The sequence below is a fragment of the Marmota flaviventris genome, chromosome 12 (assembly GCF_047511675.1).
Source record: "Marmota flaviventris isolate mMarFla1 chromosome 12, mMarFla1.hap1, whole genome shotgun sequence".
Taxonomy (NCBI): domain Eukaryota; kingdom Metazoa; phylum Chordata; class Mammalia; order Rodentia; family Sciuridae; genus Marmota; species Marmota flaviventris.
Window position 1 is genome coordinate 65,209,702 of NC_092509.1, and position 15,217 is coordinate 65,224,918.

The window sequence follows — 15,217 nt, forward strand, 5'->3', positions numbered from 1 at the left end:
CAGTCCTTAAATGTCTCAGCCTAGCCATTCTTTGCAGTTGTTCACTTTCTAACTATTCTGTACTTTCTCCTCCCAGATATTTCTTTCACTAGTCTCCCTGTGAACATCTTCTGCAATCTTGATTCCAGTGTAATCAAATGTAAATAAACATCCTTACAACTCCATTCTTTTTCAGGGCATTTTATCTTTATATAAACTTGACTTTCACTTATAAGGACACTACTAACTGTGTATTTTCTGTTTACTTACTTTTTTCCTAAAAAGCTAATAAGTCAATTATTTTCCCAGTATTATGCTAGATTCTGGGAACACTAAAAAAAAAGAACAAAAAAAAAATGAACTTTAACCTTCAAGAAAACATGCTATAAATTGAAAGTGGTGATAGAAAAGTATCATTAAGAACAAGAAGTGTGGAGTCAGACACCCTGGATTCCAATCCTTGCTAGCTTTGTGACCTTGGATAGCAACAGGACTTTTCTTTATTATGTATCATGGTACCTAGCACATGGCAAACATTCACTGGTAGTGGTAGTGCTTTTACTCTGCTTCTATTATTACTTTTACTCTGCTTCTATTACTACTTCTACCACTTCTATCACAGTTTCTATATCTACTACAACTATGCCTGTTAATCTTATCATTTTCCCTTTCTCAAGGACCTTTAATTTATTATCAGGACAAAAAAATCAACAGTATATTACTGCTTTAATGGGGATATGTACAAAGACGATGAGAGCATACAAGAAGAAGCGTCTTAATCTGCAGGATAAATTAGTCAGGTGGCTGGCTCATAAGAAGTAACCTCCAGCTTTCTCACATTTCCATAGTGGTGAATACAGAGGCCATAATTTTTTTCTACCACATCATCACCCCATCTAGACATTCCTTTTTTACTCCTGAGCAAGATTTCTTCCTTGTGTGAAATTCATACTACCACTTACCTGTCTTCATTTGCCCTCATTCTTGGAGAGTTTTGACACCTGATTTAAACTTCCTTCCTTCATCAATTTCTAAATATCCTAGTTGTTGACGGCATATATAATGTTTGGAAGGTACATGGGCTTTCAAATCGAAATTTGAACCAGCTCTGCTATTCAGTTATGAAATCTTTGGCAAATCACTTAATCTCTTTGAACCTAATGCTTTATTTGCAAATGGGGATGGTGTCTGTCCTGGGGTTAGTTTACAGATTAAATGTGAACAGTGTGGCCTTCAGTGAGGGCTCAGTAAATATTGGGAACTTACTCCTGTGACCCTGTGGTGAGACTTGGATGGATCATTATATGCTGGCACTCAGCAATTTATTTTCTTTTTTGCCTCCAGTGTTCATCTGCTTGCCATTCAGTTACTCCTCTGGCTACTCTTGAATATAACAATGACCCAGAACTACTCTAGCAATGAAATTTTAAATTGATTATATCATTTTCTTATTATAACCTAATATTCTTCCAGCTTTTTTTCTTCCCTTATGTTCACTATCCTTGTTAAATCTCTTCTTCAGTTTCCCTCAATCCTGTTGTCTGTCTGTCTCCTCTCACTTGCCTTGAAAGCTTAATTTCTAGAAAGCGTGGATTACAGCCTACTTTCCCATGTCTCCCTTCATTCACATTCAACTGTGGAATTGTAATCCTAATTTCTTCCCACTATGGCTCCTGGAATTTCTCTAGAAAATTTTACCAGTGATTCCTCCAATTTTGCAAGTTGCTGTCAGATTTGATTTTTCTATGTTTAACACCAATGACTACTCCTTTCTTAATTTTTCCCTTCATAGCTTCAGTGATATCACTCACTGCTCTTAGGTTTTTTTTGTTTGTTTGTTTGTTTGTTTGTTTGTTGTTGTTTGCCTTTCTGAACATTATTTTCAGTCTTCCTACTCATATCCCACTAGATAGAAAAAGAAAAGTATAAGCACATAATGACAAAGAAGGACAGATGGTTCTGCTGACAAGAGGTTTTCCCCAATTTCTAGAACTAGAAAGCAGTTGGAGGGTTTAATGAACTCAGCAGACTGAAGGAATGTAAACGTATATGTCTGCTGAAGGAGATGCTAATTTGCCCCTCATGTGCCCTAGAAAAGCGAAAAACAAAAGTAGGTGGAGCATCAAGCTAAATCAAGAAAGTAAATATTTCTCTCTTGAGAAATTTACCAATCCAAGAAGAAAAAGATAATAACCTTTGGAGGTTTCCTCACAAAAGAAACTTGGGCAATTGTCCTGTAGATAAACTTAATCATTGCTTTTCTGGTCAGTTTTGTAGTACATTTAAAATATTAAATGGATAATTTTTGATTTACAGGTATTTAAGAAAAACCTTCAGTAAAGGAGAGACCAAAATAACCAGGAAAAGTACCTGCTCAACAAATTACATCATTCAGATAGATTGATAACCTCTTAAAAACCAAGTATACCAAAATGTTAATAGTAAAATCTAGATAACTGATATGAGTTTTTGGTTTTAACATTCATTCAATTTTTTTGAATATTTTAAAATTTTCTCCATAAATTTTGGGGAAAATTTAGTGGAAGAAATGAAAGATAAAAGGGGAGATAAAGGGGTGAAAGGAATCAAAGATTCCTTTAATATATGAAGAGACTTTCCATGCTCATGGATTGGAAAATTCAACATAGCAAAGGTGTCAGTTCATCCTAAAATGATATTCAGGTTTAATGCAGTTCCTGTCACAATCCCCGCAAGATGTGTTTTGGGGAGGTGAAGACAAAATTATTTTAAAATTTATATGGAAAGGAATTAGAATAGCTAAAACAAATAAAGTGATAGGAATCATGCTACTAGATTTCAAGTCTACAGTAAGGCTATAATATAGCTATAGTATTCAAGACCAAGTAATATTAGTAGGGGGATAGACACATAAATCAGTAGAACAGAATAGAGAGCCCAGCAGTAGACCCACACAGATATGGCTAATGGATTTTTTTTCCAAGATGAAAAGGCATAGCCTTTTCAGCAAAATTCAAAACTGTTCTTTGGGTGGGGTGGCTTTTAAAAGAAGCTACAGATTCTAATAAGAGAAATATTTGTATACCATACATCCAACAACGGAAAATGACCGCTGCAGTAGACAGTGGAAATAAACTAAGAAACTGTGGGATAAGAAAAGTAGGTCCAGCAAAGGACAGAAATGACAAAGGAAGTTCCATAGATCTGGAGTGAGAGAACAAGATGTGAATAAGCAGGCAGAGATACTGAGAATGAAACTTCTGGGAGAGAAGCAGGAAGGAGAGTAAAGAATAGATGCATACCAAAGATATTTTTTTCATATTTGAAAACTAACATTGATAAAGATGTGACACTTCTAATAAAAGAAGGCTGAGGGGTACATGGGAAAAAAATACCAAAGGAAGAAAAAATGAGGCAAATATCAACTTCAGGAGAAACACAAGGGAAACAGTGGTAAAAAATATTCACATCATCATAAATTGATTAATCAAAGCAGTATTATACTTTGAAATAGAAAGTTGGGAGTTAAAAAAGAACTAAATTTATGACAAAGGAAAATCAAACCTTGACATCTAAAAACCAATTAATTACACTCTGTTAGAATACCTATATTCTTTCAAACTATAGATTTATATTTCACAAAAGGAAAAGACTGAAAGAGTTGACAATGTTTTTTTTTCTGGACAGAGCTTTGGAGTCAGGATAGATGTGACAAGTGACTGCTATTTTAATCTTTTTAGTTGTATTTTTTTAACTAAGATATGAATTGAGTTTCAAATATTTTTTCTTCAAAGCAAAAGATATGTACACTCTCCACCAGAAGGGAAATATCTTACACATTGATTAATTTGTTTCCAATTAATAATAAACCCAGACATCATTTACTGATACCAGTAATTGTCAATTCCCATGTCAGTGGTAGAATCTGCCCTGCCAAGGAACATCACTTTCTATGAGCTTGAGAATGTTACTTTAAGAGCATAGACAAATCCTATTATTGTAGAGGCTGTTTGTTCTCAGTTTTAGTACCACAGATGATAGAGAATATAGAGTACTAGGAAAGATGCCCTTGCATTGTAAGCCCCTTGCCCTTCTGAAAATTGGTAGATGAAAGCATACCTTGAGCAAGTAGCACAACCTCCAGACCCTCAACTCTGTATCTGGAACGTGAGAACAACCTTGTAAGATTTTTATGAGGATGGGAAATAATATACAACAACATGTGTCTAAAGAGCACTTAACAAAAAAAGATACTTGGTATTTCTGTTCTTGAAATAATAAATAGCATCAATAGTAATACTAGTATCCTTGCCTATGGTAATAGGTTTTTAAGTGGTTAACATGCCAAAATATCTCTCAATTTCCTAGTCCTTGATGTTTAAAATTAGTTTTTTTGTAGAATACTGCCATAGAACTGGGCACATAACTAATAACAATTCCCATTGAAAGTGTATAGCCGGATATTGAGAGTCCCAGAGGCAACTGATGCAAATGGGTTAGGCTGGGCCATGGGAGAAAGGAAGACTTCAACTGTGCTTTAACTTCTGTGTTTTTAAATTGTTAAACTTGTTCTCTGCCAGAGTTCTAATTGTAACTGAAAGAAATGAGTCTGAGGTGCTTTCAGCTGATGGGCCATAATTCCCATCAAGGGTTTTTTTGTGTAGTCCCTGGGGGCAGAACTACAGAATATAATATTCTTGTGTTTTTAACTTTTTTATATAATTCTTACAATCAAAAGGTCACGATTTGTTGTAATGATGTTATAATTAAGTTGTGGTAAATGATAGCATTTATAGATTTTATAACCAGAATTGATTCATAAAATGAATACAGTTCCAGCAGTTTATGTTAACGTAATTAAATGGAAATGTAATTCTAACTCAGTTTGCTTATTAAATTGAAAATTACTGGGTTATGAGCACTCTTACGTTTCTGTCAAAATTGGTGTAAGTCTAGAATTACATGAAATATCCATTAAAATAAAGCATATTTAAGGCTCCATTGCTGGCAGTGAATAAATTTCTTGAAGCACCTGCAGGTTGATCATGTGAGATCATGATCCTTCAGTTAGGCCCAGCTAACTCCTCTTCTCTTTCCTCTGCAGCCATTGGTTTAGCCCTGGGGCTAGGACAGAGCATGGCCAGGTAAGGAATGTTCTAATCCAAAAGGAAGTTAGTCTCTTTCAAATATTTATCTATCTCCTTTCAGGGTTGTAGATTCAGCTTCATGAGAAAGGATATAAATTCCTAGCTTATTTTAAAAGGAGTTAATTGTGCCAGGGCTTAATACACTGGCCAAATGGGCAATCCTCAGTAAGCATCCGTTTTCCCTTACTGCCACCTTCCTGAGTCACACAGATGACCTCCATGGAAAGGCCCTGGAATTCACTAACTTATACAACTTCGCTACTTAAATGGTTTTCACAAAATCAAGGTGTCCAGACAGTATACATGCTTAAAAATTTAATTTGTATTGAACTTAAGATCAGCCAGCAAGAGAATATTTTTATTGAAGTTTAGAAGGTGCCAATAATTTCTTACAAGTTTACATTATATCTGTAGATGAATTTCTTTTTATCTCTTATTGGTGTATGTGACACTGCAATGATTAGTTGACTTAGCAAGAACTTGACATTCATTTCAGTTGTCTTTGTAGAGAAAATAAGTCTACTTTTTTTGTCTCTTGAATGTATTATTTCTCTCTCTAAAGCATGCTAAGCTAATTTAGGACTTAAATTTGTGATGAGTTTTAAAGCATTTACATTTGTGGGTTGGAGTCCTTATAAGACATTTTTTCATCATAATCATGAAAACTATTTTTTCATTGGTCAATCCATAAGAAAACACATTTTTAAAATACCTGGGAATGATAGAAAACAAATGAGGTTGTTTTTTCTGAAGGATAGGATGGGAGATTGGTAAAGTATCGTGCTTGATAGTTTCAAAAACATTATTCTATTGGTAATGTTTGATGTCTTAAATGGTGTAACAGGTTCAAACTTGAATATAATAATCATCATGCCTGTGATTGATAAGAGGTACCACATAGTTAATTATAATATAAGCTCTATTTCCTAACACACATGAGACTATTAGAAGAACAATATCTTATAAATTCAAAGTCAGTTGTAATAATCTTGTTATTTGCCTTTTGCTATAAGTTATTTTCCCCTTTAGAGATACTTCTCACATTAATGTAGAATATTTACTACTATTCCTATTAATTTGGAAACCACAATTACATCTCTTATGTGTTTGTCTTATTATTCATAATATAAAAGTAGACTTCCTGCTTTCATGGGGGTATCCCTCTACATGCAATGCTTACAATAAGTTTCTCCTTCTAGTACCGATATTAAGTTGCATCAGGATATATTTTATCCCAAAATATAATTTCTTTAAGCTCATTTTCTGCCTCTTAGATCTTGAGAAATGCTGATATGGTAGTATAAATTTATGTTCTAGATTACTTTGTAATCTAAACTTTGGCTTCCTTCCATACTTTATTCTGCAGATAAAAATCAATTAATAGCCAGGACTGGGACAGTAGCTCATTGGTAAGAGCAACTGCCTAGCACATGTGAGGCACTGGGTTAATCTCTAGTGCCAAAACAAAAATAACAGCTAATAGTTAATAATTTATAAGGAAGAAAAATGACTGATTCTTTCTTAACATTTCTGTTTTCTAATCCATTTGAATAAGTGTTAAATCAGGCCTGCTTGAATGTTAGCATGTTTCACATTTTTATCTTGACTACATAGGTTATTAATTAGTATATATAGACTCAAAATACAACATTTTTGAATCCTAGAACAATGCTCTTAGGTTCCTTCAAGCCTGTGGCTACAAGATCTTCATCAACTAGTCAATACATAACCTTGTTTTACGTGTATTTCTGCTTCAGGATACCTGATTTATTATGTAGATTATTGATTCATTGAAATTGAACTCATGGCCAGCTACACTATGACACATGCCTAATGCAAGACTTATGTAGTGCACATAGCTTTTCTTTGTAAGGCCCATTTTAGTGTTCTAAACAGAACTTCAGCACCACACTTAATAGCCATTTAAAATGAGGATATCTTCAAAAAAAAAAAAAAACCACAAAAGTTCAAGAAACAGATCATAAAAAATCTCTTGTTTATACTATGAGAATTGAAACAAGAAGACAAAGTGATAGCTAGAAACATGAATTTCCAACAGCTCAAAGTTTTTATAACTTTATGCAGGTCTACAAATGGCTGCAAAGGTATTGATTTTGCTGTTACAAATAAATTTTAATAAGTAGACAAATTCACAAATATGGAATCTAGGAGTGGTGGATATCAACTGCACGTATATGTGTATATGTAGAGAAATACACCCTGTTTTACATTTTGGGGGATAATAATTTTTTACTTCAATTAGACCTAAATTCTGTAGCACAGTAAAATATTGCCAAACATAAGTTCAAGGGATGAAGTACAAACCATGAAGAATTATGAAGTTCTTCAATGTATTGTTGAATGAATATTAACTTTATCACTCATTATCACTTTTTACTTTTCATATACCAGCTTTGAGATGAATATCATCTTTATCATTCATGATCACCTTTAACTTTTCATATAAAAACTTGTCAACACAGAGTAATGATTATATTAACCCCATTTCCCTTAAAAGTCACCTCTCACTGCTTTCCTCTGCTTGCTTTAGTGTTTAATCTCATTTCCATTTACATTCTACAGAGTGATCATACCTTCATTTAATAAATAACTCACCTGTCACTATGTATCAGATACTCTCTAATTTTACAAAAAGATATTATTCCAAGACCTAACTTTGATAATTTTACAAAAAAAAAAAGAGTATGTTGATGGAAAACAGCATATCTTTTCCCCTAATGTGGTATAGTGTGGGCAAGAAAGTAGCAATTATAGCATGTTAGTAAATGTTTGTGAAAACCATAGAGAGGGCACTATAAAGACTACAAAAGAGAAATGACAATTTGGTTGAGGAGGGGAAGGACAGAGGAAGAGGGCACCATATGAAGCACAAGTGCATACACATGCGTGTATTGTCTGTGTGTCTTTAAATTCTAAGGCTTTGCCTCCTTGAACATCTTATGGTTTGACATTTTGACTGAGTTTGCAAGTACCTTAATGAGTCATAGATTATAGGTTAGATATTATTTAGTTCTTTTAATGTTGAGGACAATGAAAGGCCAATTGTGAAGAGACTTGAAGTTATTTTGCAGATTTTTGAGGAAGGAGGGCTGCCAATAGAGATGCTCCTGAGCTTGAATGCCTTGTCCATATCTGGCAACAAAGACAGGAATGCTGTGGAATAAGAATTCCACCATTTGCTTCTTTCTCTTGCATCAGGGATTTGAGACTTTTAATGATTTTGTACAAATATCATGAATAGCCACAGAAATTTTTAATTCCTATTCTGTAACAATAAAAACCATTACCCACAAAGAATACTTTTCCTGATTTAATTCAATAATTTTTTTTAAATTGTGTGCCTAGGTTTGCATTTATGGATTTTAATGTAATTCTTATATGAGTCATTTTTTTAATATACGCCTGCAGGTCACTAATAAGGGAATTGTATCTCCGTTTGGCCTAAGTCCAGCAATCTGAAAGTTGGAAGGTAAGAAGCACTTCGCACCATATTCAGAAGTTCTGTTTTTAATCAGAGATGACATTATTGAGTCAGAACCCTGAAAATGACCTCACTTGTGACACTGATAGGAGTCCAAGGAAACATAAAACTTACCTATAAGAATAATGAAAAATTTGTCAAAATCTGATGAGCTATTCTTGCTTCTTAGAACAAGGATCAAGGATTCTTGTTTCTTTTATTGTGAATTCATGCCTGATTTCATTTTTTTAGCACCATTTTGGGAATCTTTCAAATACAAACATGTTCTCTATTCTGGTAGCACCCTAGATTAATTTTTCCATGATTGCCCTTTAAAAGATCTACATTCATGTATTAACATGATAAATTCATAACTCAGAGATCTGAGTCTGTATTTTTATCAAAAATTCATTTTAAAGATGCAAAGATACACCCAGATTGATAATTTTATTCATAAGGTGAGATAATTCTGTGATGACTTTTTTAGGTAGACATATTACATGAAGTAATTCCAATATTTGTCTCTTTTTAAATAAAAGTCTTATCAAAATTTTTAGAATGAAAACACATTCTTAGAAGACATGTTGGTCTTCTGAGGTATATTGAAATGTTTATTTGGATTGCACTTTTCAAAACTTAATTATTTAATTTTATTCTAGAACATTGTATATGGGATTTTCAGTTCTGTGAATTGTTGTAGCACAAACCTTGGAGAAAGTGTTCAAATATTTTTTATCTAAATATCAAAAGAGTTAATAAATTACCATTAATTTAAAACAGAAGTAGAGATTTCATCAACTTCTAACTATCTGTGTCACAAATGTTGGTTTGTATATATATCTATATATATTTTAAAGGCACTAGACTTAGAAATGCCAAAGTAATTAATCAATTATATTTTCAGAAACAATTTAAGTATTCATGGTACGAAGTGTTTCTAAATTGAAACACTTTCAGATTAATGGACTTAAGATAAATGGTTGCTGTTTCTATACATAGTAATAATGAGGTATGGCTTCAGCTACATATCAAATACTCAATCTCATTCCCTATTTCATTACCTCTTTCATTCATGCATTCATTCAACAAATATTTATTGAGCACTAAAGATGTTCTAGATATAGTGCCAAACCATGGAGATACAGGCAAATTGAATAACTGAGGCAAAGGACCAGAGAAGAGCAAGATGAGCAAGCTCATGGTAAATGTCCCAGCTATAATCCCAGCAGCTCAGGAAGGAGGGTAAAGCCAGAGGATCACAAGTTCAAAGCCAGCCTCAACAACTTAGTGAGGCCCTAAGAAATTTAGTGAGATCCTGTTTCTAAATAAAAGTTTTTTAAAAAGAAAGGCTGAGGATGTGGTTCAGTGGTTAAGCACCCTTGGGTTTAGAGAGAGAGTGAGAGAAAGAAAGAAAGAGAGAGACAGAGAGAGAAAGGGGGAGAGAGAAAGGGGAAGAGAGAGAGAGAAATAAAGAGGATAGGTCAGGTATAGGCAGAAAAGTTTAGAGATATAATGGAAGCTTTTGAGTTTTATGTGAAGAGAGTAATAAAATCAGATTAATTAATTGTAAAGTGTTTGCATTGGCGGCAGTGTGAAGAATGGATTAGGTGAGAGCAAGGTTACATTTGGGAGGCTGTTACAGGTGAGAAAATGATGGCAGCAGGAATGGAAAGAAGTAGATATTTTAGAGAAATTTAGGGCACATTTATTTAGTCAGGACATTCCTGAAAGAAAGAACGAACCATATTCTTGGTGAAGTAATTAAAGTCTGTTGTATCTTAAAAATGGCAAAATAAACTGACAATTCCAAATGATTTATTGAACAGTTCAACGCAGTGTTCTTCAGTGAAAGTTACTGATACTGTTCAATCAATACCCACTAAAAACCAGGCTTATTAATTATAGTCATAGTCATCATAATTGTTGCATTTAAGTCATACTCTCAGCATTTTTTATGTTCTGGTCTCATAGCACTTAGCATTTTACATGGTTTATCTTATTTAATAATCACAACAGCCTTAAGGTAGATGTTATGTTTATCTCTATTTTCCATTTGGAAACTAGGACTTTGAAAGGTTAAGCACTTTGCCTATGGTTATACATCTTGTAAGTGGTAAAATTGCTATTAAAAGTAATGACTTATTAGCTACTGGGGCAGCTAGGATTAGAATCCAGATCTATCTCACATTATTACTTTTTAAGACTTCATGTATGTTACATGAAGTCTAATATGTTGTAAAATTTTTTTAGCTCAGTCTTCTCTATAATCATGTGTCTGCATAAATAATATATGCTACAATTTGAGTTAACAAATTGTAGAGAGTACTATCTTTTTTATTTTTTTCCCCCGGTTAGGATAAAGTAAGTGTGAAGGGAAGTGAATGGTAAGGCTTTTTGAAGAGGCAATCAAATATAGTTTTTCTATATAATATATTTTACATATTTCTAACCCAATAATTTATTTAAACAAGAATGGTTTGAATATGTTTACTTACCATGGTATGCCAATAGGTATCAAGAAAATAATATTAGCTCTTTCATATCAACTTAGGGGAAATAACCCCCAAAACTTCTCAGCTGAATGCAATTGTAGAGGCCGTTGACAAGAAAGATTACATTACTTTAGCCAAGGCTACTCCAGAGAACCAGGAACAGAACTGAGTCCTAGACTTCCACCTCCAGGCTATGTGTTAACCAACTGTGAGAGCAGTTTAGCTGTCAAGGAAATAACTAGATTGCTGCTCTCACTTTTTTGCTACAGTGAATCTGGCATCTCTAGCAAAGGTAATTGTCTTTAAGAGAAACCAGTAGAAATAAAGTGATAGAAATGAGCAAATTATTGCCTCTTTGAATAAAAAAGGATATTTTTCTCTTTGCAAAATAATATAATGAAAATGTTTTTGTTTCTACAACTTTGTCTTAACACTTTGTATAGCATCAGCTTCTGAGAGATAACCGAGCTGAAAGAGGACACAAGAAAAATTGTTCTGTGAAAACAGCTAGCAGGTAAGTCATTTAAAATCACTTTTAATTCTCATCACTGAATCATGAGCCTTTTCTCTCTCTCTCTCTCTCTCTCTCTCTCTCTCTCTCTCTCTCTCTCCCTCCCTCCCTCCCTCCCTCCCTCCGTCTCTCCCTCCCTCCCTCCCTCCTAATATGAATGTGGTAAGTAGTGGTTTAGCTTGCCTTTGGTTCTCAAAAGTTGGCTTACATATTTTATGTATTGTTTATCAGAATCTATTTCAGGACCACTAGTAAAGAATACAAAGATAACATTTTATTTATATTGTTTAAAGCGTTAATGTACCCTGTTGTACAGCTATTCTCTACTAAGAAGCCAATAGTTGTCTGTAGGAGCAAATGCAAGTACTACACAGCATATATACCTCATTTAGACACTTAAAACTTCCCTAACATAAAATCAAATAATTCACTAACAGTGAGAATCAACATAAACTAATGAATTTGCCCCTAAAAATATCAGAACCTAAAATTTTAAGATACAATTTATTGATCACTATGGATAAAGTGTTTATAGGAATAAAAGGGGGAGCACCAAATTACTCTTAAAATTAACCAGTCATTAACCAGTCACAAGTGAAAAAATAATATTGTTAGAAGTGAGAAGTATGACTGATGAAGACATAATTAGTGAAACAGAATATATATCAGGAGAAATAAGCCAGAATATAGTATAAAATTCAAGGAGATGAAAAATCAGAGTAGTTAAGATAAATTTAATCAGATTCCTTGATTCAAAGAACAGAAGAACTGAAGAAAATTGATATTTGAAGAGAGGTTGACCCAGAATTTCCAAAACTAGTGAACATTGTAAATCCAAAAATACAGATATAATAAAAAAAAAAATCACAGTGAAAACCAAGTACAATAAATCCACAGAAAATAGTGTACTCTAGTATAGCAAAAAGAAAGGGAAGATCTTTTAAAATTTCAGAGAATAAGGACAAATTATCTATAAAGAAATGATAGCAATAAGAAGACCAGGAGATAGTGGAATCATCTTCAGGATACAGATTAAAAAAAAAAAAAAAGTTTCACTGTCAGTCTAGCACAATGTACCTGGAAAACTTATCTTTCAGAAAACCTTTCAGGTGTGAAGATGAAATAAAGTCATTTTAATATTTTTAAAAACTGAGAAACTTTACTACCAATGAAATTTTGTTAGAATTTTTAAGGCTGTATTTAAAAAAAAAAAAAAGTGATCTTCTAAGGAAATTTTGAGATGGGAGTATGACTCGGACTATTCCCTAAAGACCTTAAAAGAGCGTACTATAGGGATACTGCTACACCGATGTTCATAGCAGCACAATTCACAATAGCTAGACTGTGGAACCAACCTAGATGCCCTTCAATAGATGAATGGATAAAAAAAAAAAAAATGTGGCATTTATACATAATGGAGTATTACTCTGCACTAAAAAATGACAAAATCATGGCATTTGCAGGGAAATGGATGGCATTAGAGCAGATTATACTAAGTGAAGCTAGCCAATCCCTAAAAAACAAATGCCAAATGTCTTCTTTGATATAAGGAGAGCAACTAAGAACAGAGCAGGGAGGAAGAACATGAGAAGAAGATTAACATTAAACAGGGACGAGAGGTGGGAGGGAAAGGGAGAGAGAAGGGAAATTGCATGGAAATGGAAGGAGACCCTCATTGTTATACAAAATTACATATAAGAGGAAGTGAGGGGAAAGGGAAAAAAAATCAAGGGGGAGAAATGAATTACAGTAGATGGAGTAGAGAGAGAAGAGGGGAGGGGAGGGGAGGGAAGGGGAGATAGTAGAGGATAGGAAAGGCAGCAGAATACAACAGACACTAGTATGGCAATATGTAAAAACGTGGATGTGTAACCAATGTGATTCTGCAATCTGTATACGGGATAAAAATGGGAGTTCATAACCCACTTGAATCAAATGTATGAAATATGATATGTCAAAAACTATGTAATGTTTTGAACAATAAATAGTAAAAAAAAGAGATGGGAGTATGAATACTAAATCAATGAATTGATAAAAATAAATAAAGGAGACCCTCATCATTATACAAAATACATGTATGAAGATGTGGATTTGGTGTCAACATACCTTATATACAATCAGAGATATGATAAATTGTGGTATAAAGGTGTATTAAGAATTGTAATGCAAATAATAATAATAATAAGAGCTCATGTATAATGGCATAATTTTGTGTGAACATACTTTATATACAGAGTTACGAAAAATGGTGTTTTGAATGGATAATTATGATTGTAATGCATTCCACTATTGTCATGTATGTAAGAAATAAAAAAAACCAAAAAGTTTAAAAAAATAAATAAATGAAGAAGCCGAGTCCCCTGTCCTGGCCTCACACCTGCATGTAAACTTTCAATGCATGGTTTGGTAATAAATACTTGATAAACATTCAAAATAAATAACTTTAAACAAGCATTTAAACAACCAGTGTTTATATAAAATGATAATCATACTCCATAAATATGTACAATTGTTGTGTTAATTAAAAAACTAAAAGAAGATGAATAATAATCATACTAATGTATAATTGGTAGGACTTTGAAGAAGGCAGTATAAAATCATAGACATTAATATCATGCTACATTAACAATGTTGGTGATTATAGTTAAAACTCCAGTCTAAAGTATTATTCATGACATTTACCTCATTGGTCAGATAAAACAGTGATAGTAAGATAATGGTAAATATTCATTGGTAACCTACCAAAAATAATTACTACATTAATAGAAATGAAGTATATAAGTTATAAACCAATTAAGGGAATAAATTGGAATTAAAATATTGACCTTCCCCCCCAAAAAAAATCTATCTTAAAAAAAGAAAAAAGGCATTGAGAAAATGAAACACAGAAAGCATAAAAGTAATCAATGGAATTAAATTCATGTATCAGCGATCACAATAAAATTTATGGATTAAACTTTTCAGTTGAAAACAGAACTGATGTATAATGACAAGTAAAAGCGGTAAACTAAATGATAGAATAGGATATACCAGATACTCTGTAAAGAAAACTTTCATATCAGATAAACTGACTTAAGAGGAAAATCCTTAGCACGCTTTAAAAGGTCATTATTTAGTGATAAAACATACAAAGTACCAGAAAAGTTAATAATTTTATGGTATACACTAAATAAAGTAGCCTCAAAATGCCTAAATCAGATATTAATAACAGTACATTCAGATTCTCACTAACACCTACCATGGTGATCCTACTTCATATATCCTCATATTATTAATGACTTAAGTCATCAGAAGGTTTATAAACACAAAATTACCAAGCTTAAATTAATGCAATTTTATAAAACTCAGCACCCAAACTATTATTAAAAAAACACATTTTCTCAAAGATATGATATGCTTACAAAATTAACCAGTTAGCTGGCCATATACCTAGCATCAACAAATTTTAATGAATATGTATCATTAAGGTCATAGTTCCTGAACTGAATGTAATTAATTTAGAAATTAGTAACAAAAATATACATCTTTTTAAGGTTTAGTTTAAAAAAACAATACATTTCTAAGTACTCGTGTGTCCACAATTCAAATCGTGGTAATATTGAAACTCATGGATTACTATTAGTTGATA

The 15,217-nt window shown here is 32.9% G+C and overlaps 1 protein-coding gene across 3 annotated transcripts in view; it reads left to right on the forward strand.

The window, feature by feature from the left end:
* Gpatch2 (G-patch domain containing 2) overlaps nucleotides 1–15,217 on the forward strand; it is a 177,254-nt gene that overhangs the window by 119,315 nt on the left and 42,722 nt on the right. For 2 of the 3 annotated variants that reach the window (XM_027934859.2, XM_071600067.1), the window contains exons 7-8: nucleotides 5,063–5,102; nucleotides 11,522–11,592. The exons of the other annotated variant lie outside the window; for it this stretch is intronic. In XM_027934859.2, the coding sequence (XP_027790660.1) occupies nucleotides 5,063–5,102; nucleotides 11,522–11,592 (111 nt within the window). The remainder of the gene's footprint in view (nucleotides 1–5,062; nucleotides 5,103–11,521; nucleotides 11,593–15,217) is intronic. 3 annotated transcript variants of the gene reach the window in all.